At 38.0% G+C, this 14,317-nt stretch overlaps 1 protein-coding gene across 1 annotated transcript; it reads left to right on the top strand.

Moving 5' to 3' along the window:
* Nucleotides 1-6,896: 6,896 nt before the first annotated feature.
* c7a (complement component 7a) lies at nt 6,897-13,568 on the top strand. Its single transcript, XM_086314690.1, has 18 exons — nt 6,897-7,012; nt 7,214-7,275; nt 7,385-7,463; nt 7,690-7,831; nt 7,914-8,058; nt 8,140-8,278; nt 8,941-9,084; nt 9,173-9,416; nt 10,055-10,168; nt 10,272-10,438; nt 10,572-10,800; nt 11,175-11,346; nt 11,527-11,614; nt 12,136-12,268; nt 12,351-12,539; nt 12,699-12,798; nt 12,902-13,086; nt 13,176-13,568. The coding sequence occupies exons 1-18, from the start codon at nt 7,007-7,009 to the stop codon at nt 13,358-13,360; spliced, it is 2,523 nt and encodes an 840-aa protein (XP_086170816.1). The 5' UTR covers nt 6,897-7,006; the 3' UTR covers nt 13,361-13,568.
* Nucleotides 13,569-14,317: the final 749 nt, after the last annotated feature.

Here is a 14,317-nt window from a genome sequence, read left to right as displayed (position 1 = left end):
TATATATGAATGAGTCACCCTGAGCTCCATCACTATATCATGTATTTCATAATACTAGGTGACTGCTTCACAGCCACTCAGAGACTTATTGTATTTAAAAAATAAAAAATAAAAAAAAAATCATAATTTAGAGTCAGGGGTCCTGATTTGGCAATGATGTTTTATCACTAGGAAAATAATACAAGAAATATTCAGTTGAGATATATGTGCAACTCTTTAGCATCTTCTTATCGCTCATGTTTATGAATCCCTCAATTTCTGCTGTATCAATGTTAGGGCAATACATTAATTTCTTATTTATATTTGGTGCATGTCATTCTTTCGCTTCCCGGGTTTAAATCAAGATGGAAAAGTACAAAGAAATGAGATTCAAAAAGACATCTTTTGTTGCAAGGTTTTATGCATGGAAAACACACACACACACACACACACACACACACTAGTCAAATATCCACACACCTCATGGTCTGTGTGGTATTTTCTGTAGAGAATGTATTCTGCCAGGACAGTGTTAAGAAGTTCAGTAATGTAAAGCCAAAAACAGAAAACTTTACTCTTTGGATTGGTGAATGTATGTGTCTCGTGCGTATCTGTGCCATTTTTAAAAGTTTCATGTGAGTGACTGAGTTTCAGCTAGAAAGTCATGTTTGTATTATTATGCTTCAATGTGAAAATGAGTTCAAGTTTTAGAGTTTAAAGATGTGGTTTCATGTTAAAATGTTTTATATCGTGGAGAGTTTCTACATACTGTAACTGCAAATAGTATACTGCCGATAAATTGTAAGATATTTAGATTATTATATCGTCACTAACAACATTTTCTTCGTTTTAGTGAACTACCACACCGCCCGCGTTTGTCATATTTATTTTACACTTTACTTTTTTTTGCATGAACTGAAATCTTCTACATACTATACTGTTTTCTGTACACCTAGAGGGTCCATGAGGTTTGTGCATAAATTTGATTATTTTCTGCATATTGTTGTTAGGAGCATGCGTGCATCTCAGCTGGAAATGTTCCTTCCCTTTAAGACAAATGTCTAAATTAATTTATTTTTTAAAGGTTGCACTCTTACTAGCCCATGCAGATCATGAATGAACCCACACAAATGAGCAGACTTTAAAATGCTTGCAAACCGTGTTGTAAGGACATTTGTGTCTCTCCTGGTCCAAACTGTTGTCACTGCCTTTATGTTCTGATGTGAAGAGTCCTTTGCTGTTGTAAAACTCGGAAACCTTTGTTCAAAGTGACTCTGTTCTAAGTGGAAAATGGCAGATCAAATAAAGCTTCTATGCCTATTAAGTGAAGTATCATTTCCTCAGGAGTGTCTGGCTTGTTGAGTGGTTAGTGGTTGCTTGGTTGCTTAATTGCTTGACTGAAAAACAAAATCATTATTATGGCCATTATAATAAAATTCTAATCTAATTCAATCACTAAATGGCGGTACTCTAGATCTAATGTAGATTTTCAGCTTTTAAGCCAGCATAGCTGCATTTTTTTACTCGATTTGTGCAGAGGAGCATCTTAAAATCATCCTGTTTCCAGGGTGATGTGGATGGAGGTGGGTGGGCAGCGGCACCCAGGGTGACCTTACTGAGACTGTGTTTTGTAATTCAGCATCTGCCATTCTGCAGTAAGGCGTTGCTCATGAAGAGGAAATAAAGATAACTCAGGTGGAGAGTAGCCCCCTGCATCTGTGCACCTTCGAGAGTATCTAATATGATGACTAATATGATGCACTTATTAGTTATTACAATCTTTTTTTGTTAGGTTAATGTTTTTAAGCATGTAGTTATTCGCTTAAAAAAGGTTAGTTTTGATGCAGTTCTCATGTTAATGCTGTTTTACTCTTATTAACAGAGGTTAATTGACTGAGTGCACTCACTGCTGTGAGCAGTCATCAACCTTCTTTGGAAGCTGCGGTGTGCAATAGCAGAGTGGTTTTGATAGCCACAGACTAGCTCAATGAATGGATATTAAGTGCTTTGATTGCACATTACAGTAGTTTTGGGAAGGAATGGCACAGCTACTTCCCTTTCTCTGTTTATATTCCTTTCTATGTGATATGAGGATTCTTTAAATGTTCTTGTAGTGTGCTTTTTATTTGTTTTCTAAACCATGTTAATGGACTGATAGATGACATGCCAAGAAAAAAAAATGAACGGAAATAGTCTTGGATGTTATTGCTGCAGTCATTTTCCCCCGAAGAAATGATAAAAATTCCAATGTGTTGTTGTGCTTAAAAATGTGTGCATGTTTGGGTCTGTCTGTCTTTTTTTTTTCTGTCACGCACGCACAAGCAAATAGACAGATGAAGAGGAGGTAGAGGTGTAGGAGGTAGAGATGATGGCATTCAGACAGTTTAAAGAGGGGCAGCAGTGAAATGCACAGTTTCAGAAAAGTTTGAAATGTGTGGAGGAGGAAGAATAATTTTACCAGCCACTCTTGTTTCTAGTTCTGAAGTCCTGATTGCTGTTTCTCTGAGGCATATGTATGTATGTATGTGTATATATATATATATATATATATATATATATATGGTAATGTATAGTAAATCCTTTGAATGGAAACTGTTCTCTCAGGCATGAAGAGGAAATAAAGAATGAAGAAAAGTAATTGGAATGCTACAAACAAACTAAACACAATTTTTCCTTGTCCTAAAAACGCAAGGAATTAGGAATTGGAAGATATATTTCTAGCCTCAGAGATAAAAGCAGACATGTATCCTAACTCGGTTTTCACAGCTGAAAAAAGGAAACAGAATATGTGGTCAATCGTTTATGGGTGAGGCTGAGATGCACTTCACCCTACAGTGTAAAACATGCAACGGAGTAAAGAACAAGTTCAACACTGGGGCAATGGCGGGACGGTAATTAGTACTGTTGCCTCACAGCAAGGAGGCCCTGGGTTTGAATCCACTGGCCAGCCGGGGCCTGCTCCCTCTCACAGCCCAAAGGCAGGTATGTTAGGTTAACTGGTGGTTCTAAATTAGCTGTGCTGTAGATGAGGATGTAAGTCTGAATGACTGTGTGTCTCTTGGTGTTAGCCCTCTGATAGATGGTGACCTGTGGAGGGTGTGACCAAACTCTTCCCCAGACAGATGGTTGGATGGACAGATGAATAAATGTTCAACACAAATTTTCAGGTTTCAGAGAACTTAATGACCTTTGAAATGAGACAGAGGAAGCAAAGCTTTCTTAAAAGTCTTGTGACAACCAAGAGAGGGGGCATGAGAAAGAGAGAGAGAGTTGGTCCGTGGCCACTGGTGGTTTATGACCTTTTTAGTCACAACTCATTTTTAAACAGTCTGCATATAAATATGCCACATCAGCAGACAACCCATATACTATAGGGTGTTTGCCTTTTTCCTCCATCTTTATTTGTATTTAACAATTCTGGTTAACATTAGATGGATGGATGGATGGATGAATGGATGATGGATGGATGATGGATGGATGGATGGTGTTCAGTTTCTTATTACCGCACATGTCCTTGGATTTATCTGATGACCCCTTTAGTCACTAAAGCACCAGGCTAGGAAGCTCCAGCACATGTATAGTGGGCCTAATTCTTTTAAATAGAAATAATTATGGATGATTTGGGGTTTTTTGACCATTCAAAATCTTGTAGTATACTTAAATATGTTTGTAACACAATTTGGACATTCATCTGGAGATGAGTATGGATAAAAGCTGCATATTCATTGACTGATACACCCTGTGTGTGCAGCTTACTAACGTCTCTGGCAAGCCAAACTTCCAGGGCAGATGGCGGTCAAAGATTGCTCTCTGAACATCATGAAAACCACACAAGCAGAACTAATGAAGGAGGGCATGGTCTGGTGGCATATTGTCTGAGCCAAATGTTATTCTAGCCTGAGGTGCTGGGATTTGGCTTGCTGCTGTACAGTAGCTGAGTCATTTAGCATTAGGTGGTCATTTCAGAAATACTGGAAATTACTTTTACATCCATTATTGAAGTCCAGGGGAAAGATATGCATGACTTCAGTGTGATTGCCTTGAGTTTATATCATAAACTGAGGTGACACGCTCAGACTAAAGTATTCTCCTAATTATATATTTCCTTTAATGGTTATTACTACATAATTACCCAATATAATTTCACCTTCTTGTGCGTGAAAAATAAAAATCTTGGGTGGTCAGTTTAAATCCAGCCCACATCTGCAGTAACCTTCTATGCATAGAGTTGGCAAAATTCAGATAGTGAGGCTATAGCAGCATTTGTAATGGATGTTTCACCTTTGCTAGCCACAACCATCACCTTCATCTTAAAACTACATCCTAAGAATGACAAAAGCATGGACTAGTTTTTCAACATTACTCTTAGACTGGATGTTTCTTTTTTTCAATACCGATCAGATGAAATAAGGTAGTCCTATAGACTTGTTTCATAAATAAATATAAATTTCAAATGACAGGGAAAATATATAATAAAGATCAGTTCATCACATGTAATTAATAAAGCATTAATTGAGGGTAAGACATTTTGCATAGTTCTGTAGGTATGGTATTTGCATAGACATGCAGATTAAAAAAAACATTATTAGATTTTTAAATGAAATAATTACCAAGGTTGTATGAGGGTGTTTGTTTTTTTTAAAACTGATGTAAACTCCTCCATAGCAACCAGTTTTAGGATCTAGAGGAAAAGTTCAAATATGTAGAGGAATACTTGTGACTTCTTGACTGACAAACACAAACAAAAACACACACTAGCTTCTTTGGATACTGACCAGGTGCAATCATAGAGACAAAATCTTAAATATCTCGGATACATTTGCAGAATGGATACTGGTGAGCTGCTGGAACAAATGGCTTTTGACATCAGACCGACATCACAAGTGATGTGGAAGAGGTTTGCGAATCTGCTGGGACCAGGTGTCAAACGGATCAGAAGAAATTTGATGTCTAAAGCAGAATTAGAACTGCTGCGGTATAAGATAATGTCCAGACAGTAGTACAACAAGAAACAAGTGGCTGAAATGAAACTGATGATGAAAGAGCAGATCACTCTGATCAAATAACAGTAAAATTGTGTTTCCCTGCCTGAACAGAGAATCGAGACTTATTCCAAAAAGGAAACTTAGTTTAAGTATCCCTTTACACACAAAGATCCCACAGTGTGTTTTAAATGACAACATTTCATCTGTAACAGTACCTAATGATCGGGCATTATTACACATGGCTAATAATCTGTAATGCTATTGCAGATAAAGTAATACAAGGCTCCGTAAAACATATCATCTGTGTCACCGCTGCCTGCTCTGCTTTGTCCTGTTGCTGCTGCTCTCCCTGCCTGTGGCTTTGCAGTATGCACGTGGAAATGCAGGGAGGCCTCACAACAGAGAAACAGCAATCAGGACTTAGTGGTCCTGACTTCAGTAGGTAAATATCACACAATTTCTACTTTGTTCTAAAATTGCTGCACCTGGAAAATGACTTCTAAATAAGGAGGTTACCTTGGGGGAGCTTTTGAGTGGATAAAGGGCTGAGATTTTGGGCACTAAGTGTTTGCTCAAGCTTTTTTTTTCTGCTTTATTCCTCTGCTATTGCTATATTCTCATCTCCAACATGTCTTTCCCTTTCCTGTCATTTTACCTCAGTTTCAATCACACTATGCGTTCATTTGATAACCTTAAATTGTAATGTGGGTTGGTTATTGCTAGAATTGATAGGCAGCAGGAATCAATGCACAGCAACACAACCTCGCCTGCCCCGCGACTGCTAAAAAGCATTTCGATGCAGCACTCAGTTTTTGCTATTGAGCTGCCACTATGTGATGAATATGAAGCCGTGATTGCCTGAGACAGCAAATATATATTCATCATTAGTGAGAACCTTGACACATATAGGAACAGCTTTTCATAAACAGCAGAAAATCTCAAGTTTGGCCGTGAGATATGTCTCCTTGAAGCTGCAGAGCTGACTGTGATGGACATCACCCAACCTCTCTCTGTCTCCCTTACCATGCATATATGCCAGGAATATTAAGATATGAAGATATAAGATATAATCGAGCTCAAGCAGAATGGCTGTGTTGCAGTTTTCCTCAAAGGTGATAAATACTGTGGAGATCAGAAACAGTCACAAACTTGCTTGAATCAAATTTAACCCAAGAGGAAACAGTTCTTAAATCTCTGTTGCCCTCCAGTGTTTGGTTGGATAAATCACATCTCAGTATGCATCACTACTGTATGTCTGTTTTTACTGTTTCAGAGCTGTAGATGCAAAAAAATCACTCATCTGAATAAGTTAAAAATGATAGTAGTCATTTAGATAACAGTTTACAAGGAGAAACACTGAAGCGTGGTTAGTAACTAAGGAGCAGTTGATAAATAAATCAATAAGTCATTAATCAATGCTGCTGTAAATCGTAATACAACACAAAAGGGTGATGCTATGTTATTGGGTGACTGGTCAATCAGTGTTTCATAAATATCAACGAATAAATCTAAATTCTCAGGCATTAATTAAACGATTAATGACTAAATAATTCTGAATGGCACAAAACTGTAATTCATCATTGTTTCATTAATTAATATGTGTTGCCTTAAGTAATGAAGCATTTTCTTAAAGGAAGACTAAGCAATGGTTAATTAATCTTGTGGTAATGTGGAACTATTATGTAACTTGGTGGTTTTCTGAAGACGGTTTGTATTAAACCCTTGTTTTTCCTCCACTGATGAGTAAAAGCATCTGTTGTGAGAAAGGTCATTCTTAGTAGAGGAAGCTTTGTTCAGTTTCAAAATGACTTCTCTGGAAGAACTTTTTGGCATGAACTTCCAACATATTATTTTCTTGCCTCTTTCACAATATGGACAGGAAGATATTCCTCTCTCTCTCTCTCAAACACACACATGCTCATAAATTTTCCCTTGAAACCTGATAAGCTCCATGTGTTGTATTTACAACAGCTGGACTCCCTAGGAAGAACGAAACATAGAAATCTTGCTCATTATCCATCTGTTGCTGTGCTTCTCTCAACATGAAGGCAAGTAGATTTTGCATGGATACATTTTTCAGTTTTCTGTAAAATATGTCACTGATGTGATTTCAGTAAGAGTAAGTTTGTATTGTCATTGCTGTGATATTTCCGTGGGTGACTGCTATTACCAAAGCTTTTCTTTTCTTTTGCTTTCTTTAACTTTCTTTTCTTTGCTGTGCTTTTTTGTGTTTTCATTTTCCTCCTCAGAAAGTTGCACAACTCTGTGCAAGAGTCTTACCATGGCTCCTCTTCCTGTTCACTGCCAAGGGGTAAATCTGGTTTTCGTTTTGTGCTTTAAATCATAAATATATTGTGCTTGTTGAACTTTATACGTTGTCATTTATATCGTGTTATGTTGATTTAAACGTCATTTTCAAGAATGTGTAACCAGGAAGTTCATTGCCAGTGGGGTCCTTTTGGCAGTTGGTCAGAATGTGATAGCTGCACCAAATTACAGGTCAGGGAGATTCATTGGTAACTAATTTCTTACCCATACAAATTTGCATGCATTTTCACGTACTGTATACAGTACAGTACAAGAAAGTGTATTCATAATAAAGATTTTTCACCATCAGAAATACTCAAGATTATGTTATTTTTAAAACTTGTGAAGATATTTTGCCATTAATTAAATTATTATTACTTTATATAAATATTTCTTTGTCATCCTGTGGATGCTACAGACAAGAACCCGATCCATGGTTGTCTACGCTCAGTTCGGTGGAAACCGTTGCTATGGAGAGCGAAGCGAGACGAGGCCCTGTGAAACCACACAAGGCTGCCCTATAGAGGACGGATGTGGAAACAGGTTTCGCTGTCGATCGGGTAGGAATCGAAACTGCCCTCACTTCCTTAATCCTACTGAAGTGGTTAAACAATAACTATCTATCTGTCTTTTGACTTGCAGGGAAGTGTGTTAGCCAGTCTCTGGTGTGTAACGGAGATCAGGACTGTGAGGAAGATGGACTTGATGAGAGTAACTGCGACATTTCAGAATACATTGTTTGTTCAAACTCAGTTCCTCCGCCGAACATTGAGATCCTAGGACTCGGGTAAGAGAAAAGTCTTGATCTAGATGTTTATTTTTTATGATTCATTGAGACATTAATCTACAATCGCTGTTGTTTCTGTAGGGTTGACGCTGTGTCAGGAAAGAGCAGAGAAAGTGTCATCAATACTAAGAGCTTTGGTGGCCAGTGCCGCACCATCTTCAGCGGCGTTCACAATTCTGTTTATCGACTGCCCCTTAGTACTCTTCAGTACAGCTTTTTGGTTGGTACCTGTGGAAGAACTTGAACTGTAGTTCATACTGATACTTCTTTGGTCACAATTTCTTTTAAAGTACCCCTTGGATTTGTATTCTAGAGTTAAGGAGTGAATATAGCAATATTTTCTACCTATTCTACTTTTTTAATCTATTCAATCACACATTATTACCATTGGCTTGCTGCCTTTTGCTCTTTTTTTTGTTGCATTAGGCATTTGGCCATTGACTCACATTTGGTGCCCTCAACTTGACATACATTCACATCATCTGCAACATCTCATCATCTTCTCTTTATAAAGTTAATCAGCTCGTTAGAGTTTGTCTTGCTGCTGATGGTGTTTTCTGATTTGTGGATTGAAAAGAGATGTCCAAAGTCCTCTCTGGAAAAACAAACTAACAAAGTGTAAATATATATGTCAACACATTGAAACAATAATTTTAAACCTGTTTTTATTCAAAGTTCAGATTTATGCTCATTTTTAGACATACAGTGACTCATTTGTATGACTCATTTTAACATAAGATTTCTGTAAACACAAAAAATTCACCTGTTTCATCTTATTCACCTGTAGGGTCTTCCCCTAAATCTAGTTAAGTTGTCCAGGTGAGCATTTCATATCTCTAAACTAGAGGAAACCAGACATTGTAACCCCTGTCCCGATTCCAGGTTAAAGTCCCGAATGACTTCAGTGATGAGATGTACACCAGCAAATGGCACTATGCAAAGGATATTGTCAAGAGGCAGACAGTAACCGGGACTACCACGGGATATCGCAACTATGATTTTCATGAACAACACGACAAGACTCAAGTGAGTAGAAACCTAACACTTTAAATAAAAAATGCCTTTGACAAGTCATCTCATGTTGAAACGGAACCTTTTTTTCCTCTTCTTACAGACCAAAAAGCTTTTAGTTTTAAAGAATGACATCGAGGTAGCTCAGTTCCAGACTAACGCTCCTCGGTACATCCCGATATCCGAGGCGTTTTGGAAGGCACTGGTCAAACTGCCATCTGTCTATGACTACTCGGCCTACAGGAAGATTTTGGAAAGGTTTGGAACGCACTACCTGTCTGCTGGAAGCTTAGGAGGCTCCTTCAAAGTTATTGCCACAATTGATGAAGAAACTGAAAACAATATGGGTAAGGATTCATAAAACACTAGTGTAATGGAAGAATTTAAAAATATGGTCTTAGTGGTTAATTCTACCCAGTGTTTTAAGGTGCTAAACAACAAGCCACTGCATGTGTCTATTGCTTGTAATAGTTGTAATATACATTTTTTAAAAATGCATTTGACTAAAAATGCTCAAAAATTTCTAAAATGTGTTTTTAAATGTAATCAGTTTGTAATGTAATTAAATTATTTATAATATATATATATATATATAATTTACATATATATATATATATATAATACATATATATATGTAAATTATATATAATTTACATATATATATATGTATATATAATTTACATATATATATATATATATGTATATATATATATATATATATATATATGTATATATATGTATGTATGTATGTATGTATGTATGTATTAATATGTATTTTCCTTATAACATAAGGTGGTCCGATATTATTTTTAAAAAAATCCAAGTTGTAATTGCAGCTGGATTTAACTATATCACACAGCTGTAGTGGTAGTATTTTTCCAATGCCAAGTAAAACATCTGGCTGATAAAAATGCTGCCATAAAGCCCTGCTTTAGTCCTGCCTCACTTTTCTGACACTGACTTTACGTTTTCCTTTGTTTTCAAGTCAGCGAAAGTGAGCAGTATGACGAATGTTCAAGGACTAAACGCTGGATTCTCATATTCCCCATCACCACAGTGAAGTGTAAGCGAGGCCAGAGCACTCACTCATCAGGCACAGGTACAATTTGGATGATAATTTTACAGATACCAGTACCTATAAAAGCACTTTACCTCTATAAGTTTTTCTGCCATCCACTATCTCTTCAAACCTTTAAAAATAGGAACCAGGAGGAGCAATAATCTGAAAAAAGTGGATGTGGAGGGAGGAGGTGTCTCACATATTGCAGCGCTGAATATGATGAACCTAGATAATCCAGAGAGAAACTGGGAAATGTACTCAAACTGGGCAGAGTCTGTTAGGTCGTTTCCAAAGGTCATAAAACAAAAGGTAAAGAGAACGTAAAATAAGCTATTTGTATGTTAAAAAAGCAAGATCATAATGTTTAATGAATCTTATATGGATTTCATCTTATCACTTAATGCAACCTTGCATCGCTTTTATTTTACTATTGTTTCTCCAGCTGCGGCCGCTGTCAGAGCTGGTGAAGGAGGTTCAGTGTCCTGGTTTGAAGAAGCTCTACCTTCGCAGGGCCATAGATCAGTACCTTGCTGAAAGTGCCCCCTGCCACTGCCGGCCATGCAGGAACAATGGAATGGTTGTCATGGATGGAGATGAATGTAAGTGCATCTGCAAGCCTAACACGTCAGGACCAGCCTGTGAGCAAGGAACTGAAGCAGAAGGGCAGCAGGGTGTGTATTGTCTTTCATACAGGATCTTTATTACTGTAGTTTTTTAAGCTCACCAATGTTACTTTTAAAGTCTAAAAGGGGCACATTGCAGTGAAAACCCCCTTTAAAAAACAAGTGTTCTTTTTCCTTTTAGCTTTTAGCTTTTGTGTTGTGATTATGCTTAGAAATGCCAAAATAGCCCTGTGGGGCTGGCAGATGTGAGATTGGTGTCAGGCTTACTTTCAGGATGAAAACAAGGAAATTAACAAACTGTTAAATTGGGTTAAGTCACTATCATGGGTGGGGGTAGGATTTAATCGAGGCTAATATCAGACAGACTTTATTATTGTCCTTAATTTCTTTCTATTTCTTATTTTCCATTTCTGGTCATTAAGGAGTGATCCATGGTAGCTGGACCTGTTGGTCTGCCTGGTCATCGTGCTCTGGGGGCCGAAGGTCTCGTAGTCGTTCCTGCTCTAACCCCTACCCTCAGAATGGGGGACAGCACTGTATCGGAGAACCAGCTGAGACGTCCGACTGCGAAGATGAAGAGCTGCAATACTTAAGGTGAGAGCTTAAGTTTGTTTTGTGGGTTTTATGAGTTTTTTGTTTGTTTGTTTGTGCTGCGTGAATTTAGTGACATATTTGTAACAAGCACTGTGTTCATTGCATTGAGTTTCCAGTAAGAGAAAGTGTCAAACTGATTTTCATCAATATGTAGTTATGCAACACATACTTTTTCTACAGAACTATGGAGCCTCAGTGCTTCGACTATACTCTCCCAGCAAGTCAGAAGTGTGGAACCCCACCTGCTCTGATCAATGGCTACATTCTGGTAAAAATAGAAATTTTCACCATGGTGTGGAACAAATGATTACAAACATTTAGTATTTATTAACCAGACTAACTGCTACTTTTGTAGTGCTTGAACAGTGTTTTGCACAAAGTCACAGTACAGTGTTAGAAAAAGAGTTACGGGAAGAGACTTGAAACTGAAGCTCTAGTATCTCCTATCTAAGTGAAAGAGAGTCTGCCTCAATGTTACTGAGTTTATTAGTTATCTTTAAATATTTTGCTGAATTTTATATCTTCTCTTCCCCATAATAGAGATGTGTTTTGTCCTTGTGTCTCTATGTTCTCCTCTGTGCTCATCCTCCAACCATTTTTGGCAAATGGCTGCTCTTCCTGCTGCCACTTGTTCCTCATAGGGGAACTACAAGTGGTACTGTCTTATAAAGTGCCTTGAGGCAACCCTTGTTGTGAACATAAATAAAACTGAACCGAGCTGAGTTACATACCCACATCAAAGCTAAGAAGTTGAACTTGATGATCTTATCTTTATTACATGTGTCACAGGATCCAAAGGACATTTATCTTGTGGGTAGTAAAGTTGAATACACCTGCACTGAAGGTTTTTATCTTGTTGGTCACAGCACCATAGAGTGCACTGCTGATCAAACCTGGTCTGCCCGGCCTGGATTGTGCACAGGTGAGTAAATAAAGTTTAACATTTAGTGTATCATAATAATGAATTGCTGTGTCACATTGTAAAATTACACATTTTCTTCAAGTTACAAGTTGCCAGATTGGACTCCTTGCAGATGGTGTCATAGCCTCTCCTTTAAAGGAGACCTATGGCATAGGAGAGTTAGTAACATTCTCCTGCCCAGCGGGTAAACGGCTAACAGGCGAAGCCACGGCTATTTGCAATCCCAGTCTGGATTTTTCACCAAACCCAGCAGACGTCAGGTGCATCCAAGGTAAATTTTACATCAAGCTTTATAATCCTTTAGCTCTCTGCTAAAGGACTGTCCTGGACTGCTATGTAACAAAATGAAATATGATGAGCTCTATATTTAGTCATTCAGTGTAGAGAATCAGTAGACAATGTGGAACAGTGATTTCTGTGTATTCCACAGACAGCGCACCAGAACCAAGCATTGCTCCTGGAGTGCAGTGTAAACTGTGGGAGAAGCCTTCCAGAGGAAAATGTGTTTGCAAAATGCCTATTGAGTGTGGGTATGTTTATTCTGCTAATAAATAATTTGGTCATGTCAGTTTTGGCAAACTGGCTAATGATACTGATTTACTGTGTTTTTTGTGCTTTGTGCCCACCGGCCAGTTCATCTTTGAAGTTGTGTGCCACAGCTGCTGTAGGTAGAAAATCGGTCCTTCTGGATGTGTGCAAAATGAATGCATTGCAATGTATGGGGAAGAAATATATGATAGCAGAGGACAGCACCTGCATTTGGCCACAGCGTGATACAACAGGTTGCACCGGCTGCCACATGTGGGAGAACTGCGATGGTATGAACATGTGAAGTGACAAATGATCTATTATAATGTACAGCAGTTTGTAGTAATTCATGCTGTTTGTCTTCACACGATTTTCTCAGATCAAGCCAATGACTGTCGCTGTAAGGACTCTGCAGATTGTGCGAACCCTGGGTATAACGTGTGTGTCCGTGTTGGAGAGGATGAGACTGCGGCCACACAGACCATGAGTGAATGTGAAGCAGGACTTCGGCGATGTAAGGGAGAAAAAGTGTTTGTTGTCAGTATCCAGCCCTGCACCTCCTGAGCATTCAGGGCAGGAGCTGATTGACTGACCTCTCTTATTGGTCTTCTTTTATTATCCCACTTTGAAATATTCCACAAATTTTTTTGTGTAGCCAATGTTTTTTGTTTTTTTTATGCTAAGATTTAGCACACTTTAAAGGCACATTTTTTGCATGCGTAAAAATAGAACAATACTGTATTAACAATAAATAAAAAGCACATCAGTCATGTTTGATCTTTCTTCTTTTGTATTACTAATATTGAGACCAAGAGATATGTAATATTCTCACAGACAAACATAGCATAATGGACTGTTGGTTGGGTTTGAGAGGTAATGTTTGGAAATCTGTTTTTCAGGCTCGAGAAAGTGTAGGGCTTCTCACAAAAGATGTCTTGTGCTTACTAAACCCGACAAAGCTCATCCTGCGAAGCAAACCCCTGCTGACAGTCTATTCCTGCCTCTGGCTTGCAGCCCTCGCACAGTGTGAATGCACGTCTGCATGTGTGTCTGAACCTGTCCGTGAATAGCTGTGAAGACACCAACTACTTAATGTTTTATCATCAATTCAAGAAATACTTATGGTCAGCAGAATGATTTTCTAGGTTTGAGATGTTGATCACAAAGACTGATAGTTGGGGGAAAGGTGTTAAAAGTGCATCTGAGCTGCCATTCTTGAAGGGATAATGCATACAAATTGATGGTTTTTGGGTGAGATGTGGTAAAAAAAAAATTCCTATCTATCTATCTATCTATCTATCTATCTATCTATGAAAGAAGGACAGAGAGAAAAAAAAGCACAAATAATGGCATACATGTTTGTTCTTTGAATGCAAACCACCTAATTTGCATTTAACACAGTCAATTTATCTAATTAATTCAGTGTAATTTTACTGTTTGAGCTTTACCAGAACGTGCTAGACAAGTTTGTCTCTGTTGATTGTTTGTCTCCACCCGGTGGACATTTCAGTTCATGCAAGA

This window comes from Aulonocara sp. 'chitande type north' Nkhata Bay, linkage group LG12, assembly GCF_057382095.1.
Source record: "Aulonocara sp. 'chitande type north' Nkhata Bay isolate Kocher_YH1m ecotype deep benthic linkage group LG12, A_spYH_male_GT1.1, whole genome shotgun sequence".
Classification (NCBI taxonomy): domain Eukaryota; kingdom Metazoa; phylum Chordata; class Actinopteri; order Cichliformes; family Cichlidae; genus Aulonocara; species Aulonocara sp. 'chitande type north' Nkhata Bay.
The sequence above is the reverse complement of the archived record's forward strand: the minus strand, read 5'-3'. Positions and strand labels throughout refer to the sequence as shown.